At 46.4% G+C, this 22,586-nt stretch overlaps 1 protein-coding gene across 3 annotated transcripts in view; it reads left to right on the top strand.

Annotated features, from left to right (window-relative positions):
• PCSK9 (proprotein convertase subtilisin/kexin type 9) overlaps positions 1-21,627 on the top strand; it is a 46,737-nt gene extending 25,110 nt beyond the window's left edge. For all 3 annotated transcript variants that reach the window (XM_029618344.1, XM_029618343.1, XM_029618342.1), the window contains 10 exons: positions 1,887-2,010; positions 3,935-4,068; positions 4,499-4,640; positions 5,866-6,062; positions 10,478-10,661; positions 11,119-11,289; positions 12,314-12,462; positions 16,771-16,948; positions 18,227-18,408; positions 19,261-21,627. In XM_029618344.1, the coding sequence (XP_029474204.1) occupies positions 1,887-2,010; positions 3,935-4,068; positions 4,499-4,640; positions 5,866-6,062; positions 10,478-10,661; positions 11,119-11,289; positions 12,314-12,462; positions 16,771-16,948; positions 18,227-18,408; positions 19,261-19,458 (1,659 nt within the window). In that variant the 3' untranslated portion in view covers positions 19,459-21,627. The remainder of the gene's footprint in view (positions 1-1,886; positions 2,011-3,934; positions 4,069-4,498; positions 4,641-5,865; positions 6,063-10,477; positions 10,662-11,118; positions 11,290-12,313; positions 12,463-16,770; positions 16,949-18,226; positions 18,409-19,260) is intronic.
• Positions 21,628-22,586: the final 959 nt, after the last annotated feature.

Below are 22,586 nucleotides of genomic sequence, written 5' to 3'. Positions count from 1 at the left end.
GGGGGATGGGGCTTACAACATGGCCGAAGGAAGATGTGACGACAGTGGAGAAAGGGGAGAGTTTTGAGAGCCCAGTTGCATGATAGCTCGGTCTCCCATGCACTCTGGCCCGGTGTCTCTCTTTTCTCGCTCCTCTGCTTCAGACGCGCTCATTGGATGAGCGATTCAAAATAATCGTAAATGCTAGACCAGCAGAGCTTGTCATTGGAGGTCCGTATTCAAAAGGGGCTTAAGCCGGAGAAATCACGGGGATTTGAATTTTCCTGCCATGCCGCGACTGTAGCTGATTTATCATAAGCGCTCTGTGAATGTTCCAGGGGAGGGCTAACTTATCCGGATGGCACCAGTATTCAGCATTACCCACGTGAAGCTGGTCGTGCCGCAGAGCAGTCCGAAAGTTATCTGGATGTGTTCAGGGGACTGCAGAACTGGCTGCATTCCAGTGAATATATATGAGTGAGGTTATTTAGGTAACGTTACCCAGATATAACTTGCCCGCTCGCCAGCCCTCTGAATATTGACTTTGTGCATGTATTTTGCATGTGCTGACTTATTGTCTTTTCACTTCATTAATACAATAACAGCTACCTCCCACAAGCCGTATTTGCTTATTTTAAAGCACCTTCAAATTTGTAATATGTAAATGATAGAAAATTGATGCAGGGGAAAGCTATCCTGTTTCCTGTATTTACCACTGCATATGATAGAGGACAGACATGAAGAAAAGGCTGTTTGGGGGGTAACCTGCTCGGTGCGGCAGTTACTAAACACAAGGCATGGGGATTACTGCCCTTAACCAATAAACTTTGATGCTTTTGATATAATTGCAGCATTGCTCTCTGCTTCAAAAGCAGGGAGGAAAAAGGGGAATTGGATTCAGATGACAACCAACATGGACCCTGTCTTTTACAGTCTGGGTACTGATATGCAGTCTGCTTCTACGGCCAAGTCCAAAAGCAAAGCAAATGAAGCAGCATTGTCTGAATTTTCAAGAAGGCTCCTCGCTTAGTAAAAATGTTGCTATCAGTAAATTTTTATGGGTTTGACAGTTGCTTGGCTTTGATTGTAAATATTACTACCCTTATCATAAGGCTTGGAGATAACTTCATGGACCAGACTCTTAACAGAGGCATGGGGGTAACCTGCATGGAGCGGCAGATACTGACTTGGGAAGCTTGCTGGCCAGACTGGATGGACCTTTTGGTCCTTTTCTGCCGTCATTACTATGTTACTGTATAAGGGCTGGAGGAGCAGGGATGTCAGCCAAGCAGTTGGGCCTTTTCTAAAACTAGATCAACATGTTCAAGAAAAAGTCTGGGACAATGGTGCCTTTATTGCTTTGCAAGAACTGTACAGGTAGAATAACTGATACCGACTGGGCGTTTTAGAGAGAGCTGTGAATTTTGGAGTGAGCAGAAGCTCTGGAAAACGCAAAGAGCAAAGTCTCTAGATTACAGTCAGTTTGCATTAGAAATGAAACAAGTTTGGTCAGTGACACCGGGTGGGGAGGGGCCTTCCAGTGACGCTTAGTGAGCACAGGTAAGGAGGGAGTGAAACCCCAGAGGGAAACGGCACGCTGCTTGCATCAGCTAACGCCACACAGTCTGAAACGACCGGGGTAAATCTGACCGGGGTGCTGGCGCATCAGGATGCCTGCTGGGGGTAATGGGCACATTGCCCGACGGGGGTTGGGGGGATTTTCGTTGAACCTGACTGCAGGTGTTCCTGTTTTCATGAATGCAAAACCAGACCCTGAACGGTTACTTTGCTTGGGACACGTTTAAGGATGCTGAGGCTGGCGCGCCGAGCACGCCGCGTACTTTTTTTTTCCTTGGCTGCTGTGTGTTGTAGAGAAAATTTTAAAAGTTGTTTGTCTGTTCTTGTAGGCCTTAAGGTTACCGCATGTGGCTTACATCGAAGAGGACTCGTTCGTGTTTGCACAGAGCGTCCCCTGGAATCTGGACAGAATTGTCCCATCTCAGCAGGCAGCCAGCCAGTACACCCCTCCCAGTAAGGTTCTCTTTTATTGCATGATTGCTCCTTGGAAGATCCTTCCACTTACAGCCGGGTCTTTGGCACCAATGGCTGATTGACTCTCTTCCTCTCTTATGCGTAGAATCCTCTGTGTCCCGGGTGTGTGACGAGCATAGGTCTTCGTTCTTTACAATTCAGATACTAATCGCAGTGCATTAAATAAGGAGTAGGGGGGTTGATGGTGCAGATGGAAGAGGTTTGTTGCCTTCACTGGGTATTTTTTTTCTCCTTTTGGTCTTCTGGCTCGATGGGAACTGGCACTACAAGCCTTCGCTCACATCCACCCTGGGGGATTGTTCCTATTTTGTGACCCCCTCCCAGCTTGCCTAGCTCGGTCCTCGGCCGGGGGTCATGCAGCAACGCCACCTCTGGGTCCCTGCGATCCAGAGCCCTAAATTGGGCCATGTTTCCTGTCATTAGTTTTTGTAATCATAATTATTATTCTTGTTTTTTTTTTCCAATTCACTTTCTCAGAATAATAGTCTTGTTGATTCCAGGCTAAGGGCAAGGAAGGGCTGTTCAATGAGATTGTGCAAAAGAAGAGCTGCAGGATACAGAATTAATCTTGGTCTCTGAGCCTCTCACTACTTCTCTTTCTCTCTGTGTCTCTGTTTCTCTTTTTGAATGCCTTAATCTCTCTCCGTCTCTTTTTCAGTCTCTTTCATTATCTCAAGTTCTCTTTTTTAATGGCCCAAACTCTTTCACTGTCGTAACCTCTTTCCACTTTCTCTGTCAGCATCTCAATCTCTCTTTCAATGACTAAGTCCCTCTTTTAATCTCTCGAGCTCTCCTTTGCAATTTTTCAGTGCCCCGATCTCTCGTTTTCAACTTCTCTTTCAATGTCTCAAGCTCGTGACCTGGTCTCTCTCTCTTTTTGTCTCTTCCAATGTCTCAATCTTTCTCTCTTCACTTTCTCAGTGATTTGGTCTCTGTTCTCTTTTTCGTTCTCTCTCTTTCCATCCTTGTCCCATCCCTTCATCATTCACTCTGGCTTTCGGCCATGCGCCGTGGCGTTCTTTACACGGGACTCTGTAAACTCCAGTGCCACTGCTTTTCTAACTGCTCTCCGTAAAATTAGAAACTTGCTGGTTAAATCCCTGTGAGCCCCACGTTCGAGCCGGCTCAATAATGGGAATCCGGTTGGAGCCGGGGCAGGCTCAAGACTTTTTTTCTGAGCTGGAGCCAGAAAACCTGGCTAACGGAAGAGAAGCCACGATGCCGGCTGCCTCCCCTCTACAGGGGTAGGAACTGAGTCATCATGCGTGCGTCCCTGAGTGGAAACGCATCGTTGCGTCAGCGTGTTGTGTAACCCATTGCGCGGTTGCTCAGCATGCGGTCGACTTTCTGGACTCGTTCAGAATTGATTTGGGATGAATGATTAACAGAAACCTTTTCTCTGGGGGAAGCTTTTTTTTTTTTTTTTTTTAAAGGGGAAGGACAGGTCAAAAAGTGGGACTTACTGTCAGAGCTACAGATGGAGGTGATAGGTGGCTTTGCTCCTGCCATTAATTAGTAACAGATGGAGTCACTGACAGAAATTCGGAGGCAAGAGGCATGGAGCAGAAGGAAAAAACTGGATAGACGGTGTGTCAATAGCATTGAACCAGCTAATGACTTGGCTCCTGCCCCAAAGTGCCCCTTGCCTTGTTGCAGTAAGTCTGATTCCCGGCTTTGGGAGGAGTAAGTCTGAGGCAGAGAGACTGAAGGACCCGCGCTAGGTGACACGAGAATGGTGCGAGAGCCCTGGTGCTCCTGGGAGAGTGCAAACCTGTGCTCTGGTCAGGAGGCTGCACCACCCGGTATAAAAGTAAAAAAAACCCAAAAAAACTGTTGTAATGAGTGTGTGGGTTTCCACCTGAAAGGCCTGCGTTTGTGTGTGCTTTGTCCTTTGCTCACTTAGATAAAGGCGACCTGGTAGAGGTGTACCTGCTGGACACCAGCATCCAGAGCAGTCATCGGGAAATAGAAGGAAAAGTCTACGTGGCAGACTTTGAGAGCGTTCCGGAGGAGGACGGTGTCCGCTTTCACAGACAGGTAAGCGAGGGCCTTACCGTGACACTTGTCTTACATTTTCATCAGCCGTCATTGTGCATCGTCTTGTTGTCTTAGTGCGAGGCACTTCTGTGATTTCTTGTGATAGTGAATTCACAAAAGAAACCCCATTTTCGTGAGCTGTGGTGTGGGCTGCTTCACCTTTGATCCTGATGGTGGTAGATCTGGCTGGCTGAGGGCAAGGGTTAGGCGACCTGGACAGCTCTTGAGAGATCAGCATAAGAAGGGAAGCGGGAGGGGCAGAGGTCGTGAGTCGCAGCCAACCATACATCTCATATTGTATTATTAGTCCCAGGTAACCAGCGCCATGTAAAGTAATCTCCCATGTGGTGTGAAAGATTCTGTACCCTGCAGGCACAACCATTTTAGCGTAAGGATGTCCTTGTACTGACTGACTGCATCTCTCCGGCAGGCCAGTAAGTGTGACAGCCATGGCACTCACATGGCCGGGGTTGTGAGCGGCAGGGATGCCGGGGTAGCCAAGGGAGCAAACGTGCGCAGCCTTCGCGTGCTGAATTGTCAAGGCAAGGGGACGGTCAGCGGAACCCTTTCAGGTGAGTGGAAATGCTGCAGAGGTTACAGATGCAAGGTAGTGGCATCCTGGGAAGGCTGACCGGAGCTTCTTGCGCGTCCTCGTGTGCGGTAGGCGTCTTGATGCAGCTGTGTCTCTGCATGGCCAGCTTCCGGCTGTCGACTATGCTGCCCTCCCAGGAAGGCTCTGAGCTCGGGAAATGCTTTGTGCTGCCTGTGCCTTGCACGACAGAAATAAGAAAAGCCAATCATTTCCTTCATATCTTTCTGCTCCCTTGCCCTGGCTCATTGCTCCTTTCATGGACTCCTCTTAGATCCTCTGCATCAGTTCTGCTAGCTCTTCATTTCCGAGGTCCTGCCTAAGCCTGCTGGAAAGTAAATAATTTCTGCTCCTTTCTGTATTTTTTAAAATATTCCAGAGTCAGGGAAGTAATATCAGTCATTCTTGTTGACTGTAATATTAGCAGAATAATCATGTATGATGCCAAATGAAATGCTGGGGACGTGTACTTAAGTTGCTTGAGGCTTTATAAGTGCAGATTTCCATGTGTACTTTCAAGCATGCGCCGAGGTGCTTGCTTTTTCCAGCACGAGGTAACCTCAGGAGCTGACGCTGAACATTGGGAGGCTGGCTGTATCTGATACGTGTGCAGACCTTTCTCTGTCTGACTGTATGGCACATGGTTCCGTGTGTATCAGATATGCGTGCACATCTATAACATATGGAAGATTTCTGTTATGCGTGTAAGCCTTGAAATGTGTCTGTAGGTCTTTACATGCCCCTAGTTTCTGTGTCTGCAATATCTGAAGGTTCTAGAAAGTCCACGTGATGCGCACAGAGCCAATTTATGTGCATAGCTTCTTATTTTAGGTATCTAAGTCCCGATTGAGTTTCTGAAATTTTCACCCATACTGTGCATACATCTGTATCTTTGTCTCTCTGCATATGGTGGGAGAAGGTGTGATGATATGGAAATAAAATGCATACATAGGGTAATGGTGAGTTAGGACTTTTCCTCTAGACATACAACATACTCCATGTACTGTTGGGATACAATTCACTGAAAAATAAGGCATAGATCAGTTTGATTGACCAGTTTAGCTTTTTTCTTGATATGCATCCACCTTCGATGCTTGAACTTTGACCTTTCTGAATTTGCAGCGACCACACATGAGAATGTAAAACATGATCATAGGACTTCTCTCGATTATTCGGTTTTCTGAGTTTTGCTGTCTTTGTCGCACCAGGTCTGGAGTTTATCAGGAAAACTCTGCTGGTGCAGCCTTACAGTCCACTGCTTGTGCTGCTTCCCTTTGCTGGAGGCTACAGCCACAGCCTGAATGCCGCCTGTCGATTTCTGGTCGGCACGGGCGTGGTGATGATTGCAGCGGCTGGAAACTACAAGGATGATGCTTGTCTGTACTCTCCTGCATCTGAACCTGAGGTATGTTCAGTGCGCTTGGTGTCCTGAGACTGCCCGTCTTGAGCAAGGGACGTGAGTCTTGATTCAGACCCTGCGTTAACTAGGCCGGTAGCACAGAACACACAGGGGCTTATTTATGAAAGCTTAGAACCAGCAGTAAGATCTCTGTCTCTACGGAGGAGGTTATCAGAGTCATGCCCACCACACAGACATTTCTGATAGTGATGACTCTGAATAACTGGATGGAATTACTGTGAAACTGGAGGATGTAATAACTCAGACTGACAGACTAAAGAATAAGAAATCGCTGGGACTGGATGGTATTCACCCCAGAGTTCTGAAGGAGCTAAAAAATGAAATTGCAGAGCTGTTTCCGGTGATTTGCAGCCTATCATTTGAAACAGCCACGGTACCAGAAGACTGAGGGTGGCCAATATTATGCCAGTTTTTTAAAAAGGGCTTAAGGGGTGATCCACATCCATTGGCGAGCCTGATGTTGGTGCTGGACAAAATGGTAGAAACTATTCTTAAAAACAAAATTACTGACCACATTGATAGACATGGGAGAGAGCCAACATGGTATTTGCAAAGGGAAGTCTTGCCGTACCAGTTTACCTGGTTTTTTTGGGGGGTGTAAATAAGCGTGCGGATAAAGGTGAGCTGGTGAATACGGTATTCCACAGAGTCCCTCATGAGAGACTCAGACTTGGAGGCAGTATCCTAAAGTAGATTGGTAACTGGATAGAAGACAGGAAACAGAGGGTAGGACTAAATGGTCAGTTTTCCAAATAGAGAAAGGTCACTGGTGGGGAGCTGCGGGGTCTCTACTGGTTCCTGTGCTATTTAGCATATTCATTAATGATCTGGAGAAAGGAAGCACAAGTGAGGTGACCACATTTTCAGATGACAAAAATTGTTTTGAATTGTTAAAAAAGCAGTGGATTGTGAAGAACTGCAGAAGGACCCTGTGAGGCTAGGAGACTGGCTTCTAATGGCAGATGCAATTGAATGTGGACAAACACAAAGTAATGCACGTAGGGAAAAATAATCCCAACTACAGGTACACGATGCTGGGTTCTGTGTTAGGAGTTTCCACCCAGAGTCCTTGAAATCTCCGGCTCAGTGTGAGGCGCTGAAATGTTAGGAATTATTTGGAAAGGAGTAGAGACCAAAACTGAGAATATCAGATGCTCTCGTATGGATCAATGCTATGTCTGCACCTTGAGTATTTGGTGCAGTTCTAGCGATTCCCATCTCAACAAAGACAAAGGAGACTTAAAGAGGTACAGAGAAGGGCAACAGAAATGCTAGAGGAAAGATAAGCTCCCTTGTGGGGAGAGGCTAAACTGGTTAGGACTCTTCAGCTTGGAAAAGAGACGGCTGAGATTGAAATTTATAAAATCATGGATGGGGTGGAATGGGTAATGGTCATTTTCCCTTTCAAACAACGCTAGGACTAGGGGATTCTCCATGAAGCTAGTAATCGGCAGATTTAAAACAAATCATGGGAAGTATTTTTCTGTCGGCGCACAATCAAGCTATGGAGTTGGTTGGAAGGTGACGTGGTCAAGGCGACTAACATAGTGAGGTTGAAATGAGGATTGGACAAGCTCCTGAAGGCAAAGCCCATAAACAGTTATTAGCCAGGTAGACCTGGGCAAGCCAGGGCTTATCCCTGGGAGCGAGATACAAGAAATAGATCCATTATTGAGGATCTGACTATTGGTACTTGTGACCCGGATTGGCCACTGTGGGAGACAGGATGCTGGGCTCGATGGACCTTGGTCTGACCCCAGCATGGTATCTCTTATGTTCTTACTCTGCTGAATTGTTGTTAATGCATCCTGCAGGAAGAGTTGCACATTGCTCTGAAATAGCCCTGCACCTTCGTTATAACACTGATCAAGGCAAGGCATACTTGGATGGACATGATTTTAAAGGCACTGTCCATTTGCAATACCCCAGGCAATGTCATTAATCAATCACAATCAGCGCTGGGCTGAAAACCTTACTGCCCAGTCAGACCCAGGGGCGGCATTAGCAACCCGGGTTTAAATGCATTGGTAGGCTATAGGAAGAGGTTTGAGTGCCAAGTTATTCATGAAAAGACGCCGTGCTCGTCTGTGAGAGACTGCCAAAGAAAAAGAAATACAGATCTGACCCCAGATAATCCTGGGAAGCTTTTTTAAAAGAAGAAAGAAGGAGCGATGAGGCTTGGGATTTCCACCTGCATGGATCTCCTTCCTCTTACACGGTGAGGAAGAGGTAAGAGCCGCAGCGCTGCCGCGTCAGGTGAGTGAAGCCAATAAAAAGGTTTCACCCGCAACCTGTTTGCTCCTCATTTCTAGAATTATAGTGAACCTTTTTTTTCCCAAGAAGAAGCAGTTTTATCATTTGAAAAGATTTTGTCAAACCTCTTTTTGTCTATGTGGTGGTATGTGTGAAACCTAATTAGTCAAACAGTCTCTCGTGGGTTCAGATTTGCATTTCCTTTTTTTGTACAGACTGACTTGGAATTGAAATCAAGTTGTATGAGGTGGCAGTCAAAGCTTAGCTCATTCGAGCAGTCCAGCCTGGCCACAATGTAACCATAAATCACAAGATTAAAAAAAAAGAAAAGCATTTTATTTTCCTCTAAATTAAAATATTTCTGTTTCCATCCTAAAATATTTAGATGTGGGAATAAGAGGCAGTTAAGTATTCTCTGCCAATTCCGAATTAAAACTGAGACGTTTACATTCATTTGGGCATTTTCTGACCTCAGCTAGAGGGGTGGGATGAGGTTATTTATGCAGCTTGATCTCACTGGGGCAATTGTTTGTCTTGGGGCTTTGGGGGAGTAGCGGGCTGCCCTCCTCCTGTGCTGCGGACAGGTTAAGAGATAAAAAAGGCCTAGAGATGTCCACATGTCTAGAAACTGACCCTGGCCAAACCTTCCCCGGGTCTGTCAGTGGCTCATTTTGCACCCCTTTTTGAATTGCCCAGTGCCACGCAAATCTGGTAACTACCCATGCCTTGTGCTGGGCATCAGCGGCTCCAGGTTCACAAAGGAGCCCTTTGGTTTACGGCTCTGCAGGAGATGGCTTTTGCTGTCGCAGAGTTAAGAGACGCAACAAAGACTTTCACTCTGGACCCTGAAGCGAGACCTCCCTCGGATTGCCCTTAGCAGCTGTCTGTCTGCTCTTCAGTCATCCTTTTTTGCCTCTGACGACATCCTGCTAGGATACATTCAGAGCCTCCAGAGGAAAACCACAGCTTCCTTTCCTACTGTTGCTAAACGTTCCATAGCTTCTGATAACATCTCCTTCAATCTGTAACATCAGCAGAGTTGGCGCTCACCTGAAAGGGTTTCATAGTAAAGACACGAGTGGTCTATGCAGTCTGCCCAGCAAGTTGCCTAGAGTAGTAACTTCCTTTCTGTCAGGCCGATACAGTACAGTGCACTCCGGTGGAGCGCACTGTTAACCCACGTTTGGATGCGCGTTTTTGACGCGCTAGCTTTACCCCTTATTCAGTAAGGGGTAATAGCACGTCGAAAACGAGCGTCCAACCCCCCCGAAACTAATAGCGTCTGCAACATGCACCCTCTGACTTAATATCATGGTAATATTAAGTCGGAGGTCCCAAAATAAAAAAATAATTTAAAATAATTAAAAAAAAAATTTAAAATTGGCCCGCGGCTTGCAGGTTGCCTAGGGTAGTAACTTCCTCTCTGCGCTGGCTACCCTAGAATGCTCCTAATTTAGCCAGATAGGTGCTCAAACATTCATTTAGCTGGCTAACGTCTGAATTAGTTGTCCAAATGCTTTTGAACATGGACCTCATTCTGAACTTCCGGGAGTGCTCTCGGTTGGCTGGAAATGCACTCAGATCATCCAGGAAGCACCTGCAAGCAATGTCTCAGTAAGCTTTCACCCCTGTATCTCTTCCCTTTTACGCAAACATTTCATGCCCTAAATATGAGGGCATGTCCTGGTGCTAGACATGAGAATTTGGGGGGTTTCGAATCTTTCGGGCACGCCGCGGCGACCATTCATGCAGTTTTGCTTTGTGTGCATTGGGCTTCTGCTTGATGATCAATTTATATATTTTGGTTTATGCTGAAAGGTGGTGGTGGTGGGGGGGGGGGGCTAGTCCAGGTATTTCTGAGTGACCTGAACTGGTCACTGTCGGAGACGGGATGCTGCGCTCGATGGACCCAGCACGGCACATCTTGGTTTCTTCTGTGCTAACAGGACCTGCTTTTGTGGCCTCTGAGGCCCAGCGCTGAGGTGCCCTGCTGTAGCCATGTAATGTTTTATTTATATATATATATATAGGAGTATTGTGATGCTCGTTATCCGCACTGAATGAGTTTATTTTATTTTTTTGGAAATTGCGGACTATAAACATAAATAAATACAAACGGTGTACAGAGCTCTCCCTCTGACACTTAGGTTATCACTGTTGGTGCGACGAACTACGAGGATCAGCCGGTCACCATGGGGGTGCTGGGGACGAACTTTGGCCGTTGCGTTGATGTTTTTGCCCCGGGAGACGATATCATTGGTGCATCCAGTGACTGCAGCACCTGCTTCACGTCAAAGAGTGGAACGTCCCAGGCAGCGGCACACGTGGCAGGTAGGAATCGCCGGTGTCACCAGTGGTGCCTTTGTAGCCCCCTCCCCCCCCCCCCCCAAGTTGTGGCCAACCGGGGCATGAGAGGGTGTAGGGAGAGCCACCCCCCTTCAAGTTCGTAGCTGACCCGGGGAGAGGGGCTCAGGTGGCAGTGGTACTTTTTTTTTATTAATAAATGTTTTGTTATTAATGTTTTTTGTTATTAATGTATTTATTATTAATAAATGTGTTTTGTTATTAATAAATGTATAGTATATGTTATAAATGTTTTGTTATTAATACATGTGTTTTTATTAATACATGTGTTTTTGTTATTATTAAATGTTTTTTGTTATTAATAAATGTGTTGTTGTTAATGTATTTGTTATTAATAAATGTGTTTTGTTATTAATAAATGTTTTTTGTTATTAATTAATGTGTTTTGAGAGAAAAACTGCTTTTTTTTCTCCCCCTCTCCCAGGCCTTGCTGCGATGATCCTGAACACAAACGCGGACCTGACGGTCACTGAGCTGAGGCAGAGGTTGATTCATTTCTCCACGAAAAATGTCATCAACGAAGCTTGGTTTCCAGAAGAGCAGAGGCTCATCACGCCCAACAGAGTGGCGGGTCTCCCTCCGAAGCTAAGGACAGGTCACTGACGCATTCGCATGGCTATCACTAGCCTGGCAGACGGGGTCAGCTGGGGGCAGATGGCCAGAATACTCTGCTCCCGACAACGCTGAAATAAGGGGGGGGGGGGGGGGGGGGTGGCTGGAAACGCAGCTAAACCGCAGGCCACGAGTGTCAGGAGAAATTCATGTGAAAGCAGCACCATCGGGCAGGACAGCACCAGCCGTGCATCAGTCTCCCCACCTGCTCCCAGCTCCTGCCCTTTCTTCTCTGGATCTCTCTTCCGTTTGCGTCCCGAGATAGTTTTGTTTCTTGCCTTCTTCCGTTATTTTGGAAGCCACAGATGGAACGCATATGTTTCTGGCTGTGCATGTGCAGCTGCTTTTAAAACAATTGTTCCCCTGCAGCCACACCCCGGTCGGTTTTGCTGCATTCACACAATGAGGGCAGCCTTCGTGAAGGGTTTCTAAAGGCAGGCGGCATCATGCCAAGATGTACCCTGAGATGCGCACGCTCGCTCACATTATTTACATATCTATTACACCCTGCATGAACGTGGAACATTGAAAGAAGCTTTCAGTTACTTGGGGCTTGACACAACAACTAGAAAAGGAAGCCGCGTGGGAACCACGGTAATTTGGTTCTTCCATGGCACCAAGCACTAGGGAAAACACCCAGGTGATGCATCTGTAAGAGAATCCCTTGAACAACACTTAGCACAGAGCTCGTTATCCTTAGGTTTTAAAAAATAACTTCTGTTGAGGAAAACCTTTGTGAGACTGATCTCAGTAACCTAGGAAAAAGCTATGTGTGTGTGGAGCTCAGCTGTTGTTGCTTGCAGTAGCCTTCATCCTCTGGAGTTTTCTGTGAGCATGCGCTGCTCACTGAAGAAGCAATCACAGCTGGCTCCTCCCGATTTTGCTGGCAGCTGGAATAGCACGCGGTTAACGTCTGCTGTGCAGCACTGTTGGTTTTGCGTTCGTTTTGATTGCATGGTGGAGTCTTTCTCCTGACTGTTGGCTTCTCTTCCGGCCTTTCTTTCCAGACGAGGAGTTGTTTTGTCGCACAGTTTGGTCCAAGCAGTCGGGAATGGCCCGCTCAGCCACGGCAGCGGCCCACTGCAGTGGGAACGAGGAACTCTTCAGCTGCTCCAGTTTCTCCAAGAACGGGAAGAGACGAGGAGAACACATTGAGGTACAGGCCTAAGCAGGCCACCGGGGAACCAAGTGTGTCCCCATGCCTGGGGATTACAACCGGTCTTTAGAAGACAAAAAAAATATGTAATTGAATTTAGACTAGTAGGGTCAGCCAGTGGGGTCTATTCTGGCATCTGAGATGGAAAAGGTCAGTAGAAATCATCAGCTCAGTGAGCTGTGGTGGTCAATAAAGCAAACAGAATGTTGGGAATTATTAGAAAGGGAATGGTGAATAAAACGGAAAATGTCATAATGCCTCTGTATCACTCCATGGTGAGACCGCACCTTGAATACAGTGTGCAATTCTGGTCTCCACATCTCAAAAAAGATATAATTGCGATGGAGAAGGTACAGAGAAGGACGACCAAAATGATAAAGGGGATGGAGCAGCTCCCCTATGAGGAAAGACTAAAGAGGTTAGGACTTTTCAGCTTGGAGAAGAGATGGCTGAGGGGGGATATGATAAAGGTGTTTAAAATCATGAGAGGTCTAGAATGGGTAAATGTGAATCAGTTATCTACTCTTTCAGGTAATACAAGGACTAGGGGGAACGCCATGAAGTTAGAAAATAGCACATTAAAAAAAAAAAACAACGGAGAAAATAATTTTTCACTCAACGCACAATTAAGATTTGGAATTCATTGTCAGAGGATGTAGTTAAGGCAGTTAGTGTAGCTGGGTTTAAAAAAAGATTTGGAGGAGAAGTACATTAACTGCTATTAATCAGGTTGAATTAGGGAATAGCCACTGCTTATTACTGACATTAGTAACATGGGATCTATTTAATGTTTGGGTACTTGCCCAGGTACTTGTGACCTGGATTGGCCACTGCTGGAAACAGGATGCTGGGCTTGATGGACCTATGGGTCTGACCCAGTATGGCATGTTCTTATGTTCTTAATAAACCTTAAAATGGTTCAACCACTTTGATGTCCTGAGGCCTCTTGTGTCCAACGTTGCCTCTACATTATCCCTTACCCCTATAATTTTCAGATTACCTCTTGACCTTTCTCACCCCAGCCCTCCCATTTCTTTCTTCCCCCAAGCTGCTCCTACCTAATGTCCCCCTTCCTTATCATCTGCCATGCTGCCTCTTTCCCCCAACATCTACCTTCCTTTTTGCCTTCCCTAGCATCTTCCCTCTGCTTCCCCTCCACCCCTTTCCCCAGAGGCTCTCTCACTGTTTCCACCATCCTTCTCCCCTCCTCAGAATCTTCTTTGCTTGCATGTGCCCCCTACCTCTCTCAGCTGACCCTGGGTAGTGGCAGCGTGCCCTGCTGCTGCTGAACGCACTCCACAGTCCTTGCTGGCACCATGAGCATGTCTACATCTCGCAAGCTGATACTTGGATTTTATTTACTCACTTTTCCAAACCCAAGCTCAAGGCAAGTTACTTTGCAGGTACACTAGGTATTTCTGAGTGCTTACATCTTAAGATTGTACCCGGGGCGGTTTTATAATGAGGCAGGGTGAGGCGGTCACTTCAGGTGGCAGAATTTTGAGGCGGCAAAAAATACCTCTCTCAGATGGTGTCCACCTCAACCTGCCTGCCCTTGCCACGGCTGCTGACCCAAGCCGGCGGCAGCAGAAAAGAAGAGGGTCACTGCCCTGGGCCGCTGCTGCCGGAGGCGGCTGAAGGGATGCCACTGCCTCTGGAGGCCAGGCCCGTGTCGTGGAGGAGGGACACTGCCACCACTGAAGGCGTTGGAGGAGGGATGCCGACACCGCTGGAGGTTAGGCTGGCACGCCGGCAGTGACTGAAGGGAGGAGGGGTTGGGAGGCGGAGCGAGAGGGGTGGAGCAAGAGGGGATGCCATCTCATCCCTTGGTCTCCAGGCAGCAGGTTGCCTTGAGCCATCCCTGATTGTACCTGATTTAATGGAGGATTAAGTGACTTGCCCAAAGTCACAAGGCACATCCGTGGGAGAAACGGGATTTGAACCCTGGCTTCTCTGGTTCTCTGAGCATTGCCCTAACCGACGTGCTAGGTCTTAATCTCGCAGTGCAAGACACCGGCAGCCAGGACACACTGATCTGCGAGTTTTGAACATACTTGTGGTGCTAACACAGATGGTGCAGAGTGGTTGTCAGCGATGGGGAATGGCTCCCACTGCTTCTCCTGCCTGCTTCTGTGCAGCACTATTTGGAGTGTGTACAACTGCTGGAGGTGCTGCCCGTACATGCTCCTCAGTGGGAACAGTGCTTATGTTTAGGAGAATCCACTGATGCTGCCATCTTGACTCAGTTACTGAGAATCTGTGCATGAGGTAACAGAACAGAGGATTTTTTTTTTTTGTAATTTAAAGTTTTAATGACAACACATGTTATAGTTTGTAACAATCAACATAGCCATAATATGCCATTAAACGGTATAAACCTTTCATTCAGGGACAAAGAAAACTTGGCAACATATATAGAAAAGTACATCAACAATTTGTACACTGTTAATTAGGGATGTGCATTTGTCTGCGACGAAATAGGAAATAGAGACAATATTTCCTATTTCTTCACGTTTTGGGGGGCGATGAAACGATGAGAAAACCACACGAAATTTCATGGGTTTTTCATTATCGTTTTTAGGGAGGGGAGAAAGGGCACATAAAAAAAATCCTTAAATCCACCCCAACCCTTCAATTTTAATTAATTGCAACCCCTCACCTCCCGACCCCCCCCCCCCCCCCCCAAGATTTACTGAAAGTCCCTGGTGGTCCAGCGGGGTCCCGGGAGCAATCTCCCCCTCTCGGGCTGTCAGGTGCCACTAATCAAAATGGCACTGGCCGTCCATTGCTCCTACCATGTGACAGAAGCTGGCCAATGGCACCGATAACCCCGTCACACGGTAAAGGCAAAGGGCCATCGGCGCCATTTTGATTAGTGTCGGCTGATGGCCCGAGAGGGGGAGATCGCTCCCAGGACCCCGCTGGACCACCAGGGACTTTCGGTAAATCTTGGGGGGGGGGGGTGTCAGGCAAGTCTTGGGGGATCGGGAGGGTGGGGGGTTGCAATTAATTAAATTTGAAGGGTTGGGGTGGGTTTAAATCTGAAGGGTTGGGGCGGTTTCAGGGGCAGACGATATAACATCGGCCCGAACCACGGGAAAACTACTGCAGTGCCCTCTTCCTAGGCCTCCCCAAATCCACTACCAAACCACTGCAGATGATACAAAATGCGGCAGCGAGATTGCTGACCAGTACCAGCCGCGGCGAACACATCTCACCCATCCTCAGGAACTTACATTGGTTACCAGTGAACTTCAGAATTCTATACAAATCAATCACCATAATTCACAAAACCATCCATCACCAACTTCAACTCGACCTGGAAATCCCACTCAAACTCCATTCCTCTAACAGACCAACTAGAGATATTCACAAAGGCACTCTGAAATATCCCCCCACTAAAGCCTCACGCCTCTCTACGACCAAAGACAGAGCTTTTTCGATAGCGGGCCCATCTATCTGGAATAGCATCCCTTCAAATCTCAGACTGGAGCCCTGCCTTTTAACCTTCAGAAAAAGACTTAAAACCTGGCTCTTTCACCAAGCCTTCGCCGATCCACCAGACAATCACTAGTTGTCCTTCACTCTGACCCGGTCTGGCATGTATTCTCACGAACATTGGACTCCGACACTTCCAGGCTAAAGCACCTTTTAAGCTTTTAACCCGTACGCTCCATGGTGACACTTTATATTTATTTCCTGCCTTATCTTCTTTCCAGCTTGTTGCAAGCTTCCAAGTTCTCTTTCCCTGTTGATTGTAACTTTGACTTATTCCTGCCCATTGTTATCTTTCGTTTACTTGAATTGTTACTTCAGTTATTCCATTGTTAAATGTAAACCGATCCGATATGGTTATTTACTATGAAGGTCGGTATAAAAAACTGTTAAATAAATAAATAAATAAAAAAAAAAACGAAATTTCCCATGGCGGGCCGATAACGAAGGCCGAACCAAAAGGTTTGGCCAAATCACATCTCTACTGTTAATCATCTTTTAATCCACGCCTTCAAACACTAATGGAAGGATTTTAACCATTGAATTAGAGAACATTTGTCAAATAGCATGACTGTTGCTTTGTGAAGAAAACATATACATTGTAAAAGACAAGCCTTCCAATGTTTGATTTTTTTATTTAACTATCAAGTTGCACTTGGCTTGGCGCTGTGGTAACAATCTGGGAGCAGACAACTATTGCTCATGAGCTATTCTGCCCATTTGAAACTAGAGCAAAGCCTTTTCCAGTGGGAGTTTCCCCATGCCAGCTCCCTCTGGTTGTGACCTTTATAGACTGTGTTTTCTAACTCACAGGACCGAGAAGGCAGGAAGGAGTGCATTGCTCACAATGCCTTCGGTGGGGAGGGAGTCTATGCCATTGCCCGGTGCTGCATTTGGCCAAAAGCAGAATGCCACACTAATGCCAGTTCTCCGGATGAGGATGGCACATCGGCCAGGGCCGGCTGCTCCAAGGAGGGTCACATTTTAACAGGTGGGTTCACACCGCATCTAATAAAGCTGTGGAGTCTGTTGCCAGAAGACGTTGGCAAGGCGACTAGCACAGCGGGATTTAAAAGAGGCTTGAACAAGTTCCTGGAGGAAAGGACGATAAAATATTTTTAGCCAGGTGGGAACGAGCAACAACAAAAATAGGGATCTGCTGGGCACTTACCCGACAGTTTAGGAAAAACGTTTTTCTCTTAGAAATCCTCCAGTTAGTGACGTCACCAGACCATAAAGCTTTCGCTGTGCTTTATGCTACAGCGTTTATATTATTTGTTGTATTTATTTTGTAACTGTTGAAATAAAGTACAAGTGTTTAGGTTAAGCAAGAGCCAGTTCTTTTCTACTGCAAAAAGAAGCCACAGACAGAGGTGAGCGCCCAGTCTGGACACTTCGTGACCTTCGGAATGCAGGACAGAAGGTGCGACAATCCTGCACAATTCCTGAGAGAAAAGATCCGCAGAGTATCAGAGGAGGCTGAACTTGATACAGCTCGGATTAAGATGCATGCTGTGCTTTTGAATTAAAACATTTTTCAGTCTTTGAGGACCTAAATTTAGGTGCCTTAAAACTGGGTGGGGCCAAGATGGGGGAATGAAGTTAGGCACTCATCACTGATTTCCAGTTCTGAGCACCCTAGGGACCTATTTACTAAAAGGTTTTCTCCCATTGTGTGTCTATGGGGGGAAAATGCTTAGTAAATAGGGCCCAGCCCTAAAGGCACCTAAATTTAGGGATCTTAATTAGGCTGTCAAGTATGAAAAGCTGCAATCAGAGACCAAGAAAATGTGGCAAAAAGATAGAGAAATTGTCCCAGTTGTAGTGAGCACCCACCAGCCTTTTTAAAAGTAATTTCCAAGAGTAGCTTGATATGTTACCTGTGCATATTATTCTCTGTGAGTGCCAGAAGGAAGCTCTCTTTGGCACAGTGCAGGTACTGAGGCAAGCACTAGCAGTAAGAGATCCTTCCCAGCAAACGGTGCCTTATAAGCAAGGTTCCTTCCGGTCATGATATGCACAGACCTAACCCATTTGGAGACACTACCCCCATGACAAACCTGCTTAATGGATGGGTTTCTCCTATGCATAGATCAGGCCAATACTTGCAGATGATTACCTGCTCATTTGTATTAGACTGTTTCTTTGAATGCTGTTTTGGTTCCCCACTTAGCATGAGGGATAATGTCGGAAATACATGTTTTAAAATAAATAGAATGGTGTGCCTGATCTCAGCTTCTGCTCTGAAGGACCTCTCTGTCTTTGACAGGCTGCAGCTCACATTCGCTGTCGGGGCATTTCAGTGACAACGTGCGACCTGTGTCAAGGAAGCAGGACACGGGGGACGCATGCATAGGGAAGACGGATGCTACAACCCATGCCTCGTGTTGCAATGCCCCCAGCCTGGAATGCAGGGTCAAAGAGTATTCCCCCGTCGGCTTCACAGATAAGGTGAGCGTAAAACAGAGGCCTGCCCGCTGCAAGTTTTTCAGTGAGCATTGATTGCAGTGGGATCCTTCCGATGGACCCGGTGCTGAGTGCGATGTCTTACATGACAGGAGTCGCTGTTAAAAACGTGCTAAAAGCTGGTGTTGGGTTTTTTTTTCTGCAAATTCCTCAATATTTTTTTTTTTTAATAACTTAGAGCATCCATAAAATATCTGAGGATGCAGCTTAAGAATGCGGCGTGCTCTGCAGCACCCAGACTTTTACACTGGTAAAGGCGATGGACGTAAGACAAATGGATTTGTGCTGCAATTCTCTTTTCAAGAGCAAATATGTTTATAGCCTATTACAGCAGTCCTGATCTAATTCTTCCGTGTTATTTATTATTAGAGAGTGCAGTTCAATATTGTAAACCATGCAGTTTAAAAAAAAAAAACAACATATATTATATATTTTTGGGCTCGCTAGCTTCGCCCTGCTACTTTGTGCTTCCAGCTTAATGAGAACTGGCCCCATGAACCTTCGCTTTCAGCTACCCGGGAGAGTCCCTTCTTTTCTAACCCCTTTTACAGCCTATAGCCATCACAGCATCAGTCCCCATGGCTGAGATCCATGACCGGTGGTTCCTTCTGGTACACGGCCCACGTGCACCCTTGAGTCAACCCATAGGCATCACTGTTACAACATGGCCGAGACTCCCTCCCTTCCAAGGGGTTGGGAACACACCACCCACAGCACCTCCAGGCCGGGGAATTGAACCCATGGGTCTCCCAGCAGCTCGGCCTTCTCCTGATCATTCTTTTCGGGAGGGGGGGTTTCTCTGTTGATGACATTCTCTCTTACTTTTTCCCCGTGCAGGTGACCGTGTCTTGTGACGCTGGCTGGGCTCTGACAGGATGCAGTGCGTATTCCCGCGGGTCCAGCACGCTGGGTGCATATTCAGTGGACAACACCTGTGTGGTAACCAATGCTAAAGGCGGAAAAGGGGCAGTAGCAGTTGGTATCTGCTGCCGGAACAGGCATTTGGAGAATGACATGCATAACAACTACAAATAAGAGCTGCTCGAAAGACTTCGGGTCACATTTTCTGCATTGCAACCGTTGTTATAAGGATCAACCTCTGGGACATTCAAACTTTTTTTTTTTTTAAATGTATATTCTAGGTTGCTGGTTACTGGCATTGTTTAGCATTGTTATCATAGTGAGCTAAACCAGTGCTTCTCAACCCAGTCATTGGGGCACCTTTAGCCGGTCAGGTATCTGCACATCTATCTCGTGCATATTCATTGTGGATATCCTGAAAACCTGACCGGTTAGGTGGGCCCCGAGGACTGGGCTGAGAAGCATTGACCCAAAGTACGTACCAACCACTACTCGGGCCGTATGTCTGCTCCTAGTCTGCAGCAAGCTGCCTGCTTGTGTAGATATTTGCAAGAGCCTCTGTAAGGGGCTTAGAATTTATTGGTGGATCGTGGCAGGTTATGAAAAACCTTCAGGGAATAAAATTACATTTAGGGAAGGGCAAGGAGAAATGCAGGATTACTCAGCCAAAGATGCACATCCTCAGCAGACCATCAATATCACTAACCCGAACTTTGTGCCCCTCATTGCATTTCTACCTTAAATAACTGTAATATCTATGAGTCAGGTTATCGAGAGGAGAGGGTTGGAGGATTGGTGCGTCAGCCAGAGGTTCCCAGCCCTGTCCTGAAGCTACAATTAATTGGGCTGGGTTTCAGGCTATCGACAATAAATACGTATAAGATATATTTGCATGCCCTGGAGAGAGAGAGAGTGTGTGTGTGTGTGTGTGTGTGTGTGTGCAAATGCCTGTTTTGCATAATCATTATGGCTATGTAGAAAACCCACTGGGTTAGATTGTGCTTTCAGGACTGGGATGGGAAACACTGTGTTAACGTATCACTTGCGTGTGTCTAGCTCTGATTTTTTTTTTCTAGCCAGTTCTGTGCCATTCTGATAAATCCGACTTAACCTTGGGGTGCGTGGGACTATCATTTTGGGCTTTATTTTTCACTGTAGTGCATTCCTTGCAAGTTTTGTTATGTGGTGTTGGACTAATATAAGAATTATTATCCAAAGATATCATACCTGAATGTTGAAGACCATGTGGGTCCCTTTTATACATTTTATACTCTGCAACACTTAGTGATGGCTGTTTGACTGCTCCCCCTACAGTACTGCTGGCACAGATGGCGCGTAGGAGTAGTGGAGTCGTCAGACATGCTGTATGACCTAAGAAACACTACATATTGTTTCTAAAGTTTTCATATTTTTGTGAGCTGGTAACTAAGGTGTGCTTAACATTCTTGTAGGTAAGTGAAAGGATTAAATGCTAATTTTGTTGTAGATTGGCATTAAGCATCTGCACAGTGCTCAAAAGAGAAAATGAGACATTTAAACTATGTAGCAACCATCATGCGGTCCCAAAAGTGATAGCAAAATGGAGAAGTAGGTTCTTCTGTTGAGAGTGTAGGTGCTGCCTTTGCTTGGTCCATCCCTGGATGCAGAGGGGGTGTAGTGCTCTGCAAGCCATGGTCATATATGTGACCGTCCAAAGTGAAACAACAAACATTAGTCGTCTTTAGTAAACAGCAGAAAATTAACTTGTTCAGTAAAAACTATTACCCCATTGTCATGAACCTGGATTGGAAGAGCTGACCGAAGTGGAGACGGGGAGAAAAGATCCAGAACAGCTGCAAAATGTATTTTAAAATGATTTGCTTTTTTTTTTTTTTTTTTTAATTATTGTTTCTGTTTTTGAGGTCCCTACAATCCAGAAATATTATTCTCAGCAACTGTCACTGCTTCCATGGTTGAGAGCAAAAAGATCTCCCTGAAAAGCTGCTTCGTTTTTTAGTTTTTCTTGTGCCAGTGGCATTTGTCCTATTCTCCTGAGCAGTAACAAGCTTTGCTACTACCCTACAGGGGTGGGGGGGAATAGCTCTTAAACTGGGTTTGTAGGATGGCCGTGTGCCGTCTTGGCACCCTTGTGATGACAAAATAAGAAGTTATTCCCAAGAGTAGCCCAGTGACAATGCAAAGAGCCCCTAAACGTGCCAGAGCAGACCTGCAGGCCACAATGGCTTTAGCAATGGTAACATGGAATAGACTTAGTTTTTGGGTACTTGCCAGGTTCTTATGGCCTGGATTGGCCACTGTTGGAAACAGGATGCTGGGCTTGATGGACCCTTGGTCGGACCCAGTATGGCAATTTCTTATGTTCTTAAATGCAGGCAGATGAAGCCAAAAACTAGGGATGTGAATCATTTTTCTGACAGATAAAAATATCGTACAATATCTTCAAATCCATCAAGTATTGGGGGGAGGGGGAGGTCCCCGAAAGCGATAGGAAAACCCCACAAAATTTTTGTGTGGTTTTCTTATCATTTTGGAGGAGGGGAAGAAAGGGCACACAGAACCCCCCCCAACCCTTTAAATCTAATTATTTAGAGAACCCCCCCCCCCCAAAAAAAAACTTTTCTAAAGTACCTGGTAGTCCAGCGGGGGTCCCGGGAGTGATCTCCCGCTCTTGGGCCATCGGCTGCCACTAATCAAAATGGCGCCGATGGCCCTTTGCCCTTACCATGTGACAGGGGCTACCGGTGCCATTGGCCAGCCCCTGTCATATGGAGCAATGGATGGCCCATGCCATTTTTAAAGATGGCACTGGCCGTCCATTGCTCCTACCGTGTGACAGGGGCTTGCCAATGGCACCGATAGCCCCTGTCACATGGTAAGGGCAAAGGGCCATCGGCACCATTTTGTTTACTGGCAGCCAACGGCCTGAGAGCGGGAGATCACTCCTGGGACCCCCACTGGACCACCAGGTACTTTAGAAAAGTTTTGGGGGGGGATTCTAAATAATTAGATTTAAAGGGTCAGGGTGGGTTGTTTTTTTTCAGCTTGGGACAGCCAAAAAAAAAGCGGTCAGAACCGGGGGAAATGAAGATTTCCCGCGGTTATTTGAACACGATTCTGGAAACGATTCACATCTCTACCAAAAACTGCTCTTAGCATTTCTTTCTAGTGTCCATATCTACAAGACTGTCTGCTAAAATCCATTTTTTTTAAATCCCTAAAAAAACCCCCAAAAAACAAAACTTCTATTGTGATTTACTTTTGTATCTTGTATTTATTCCGAACTGTGTGAACACATTTTGTAT

This window comes from Rhinatrema bivittatum, chromosome 10 (genome assembly GCF_901001135.1).
Source record: "Rhinatrema bivittatum chromosome 10, aRhiBiv1.1, whole genome shotgun sequence".
In the NCBI taxonomy this organism is placed as follows: Eukaryota; Metazoa; Chordata; class Amphibia; order Gymnophiona; family Rhinatrematidae; genus Rhinatrema; species Rhinatrema bivittatum.
This window is presented reverse-complemented; position numbering and strand designations above follow the sequence as displayed.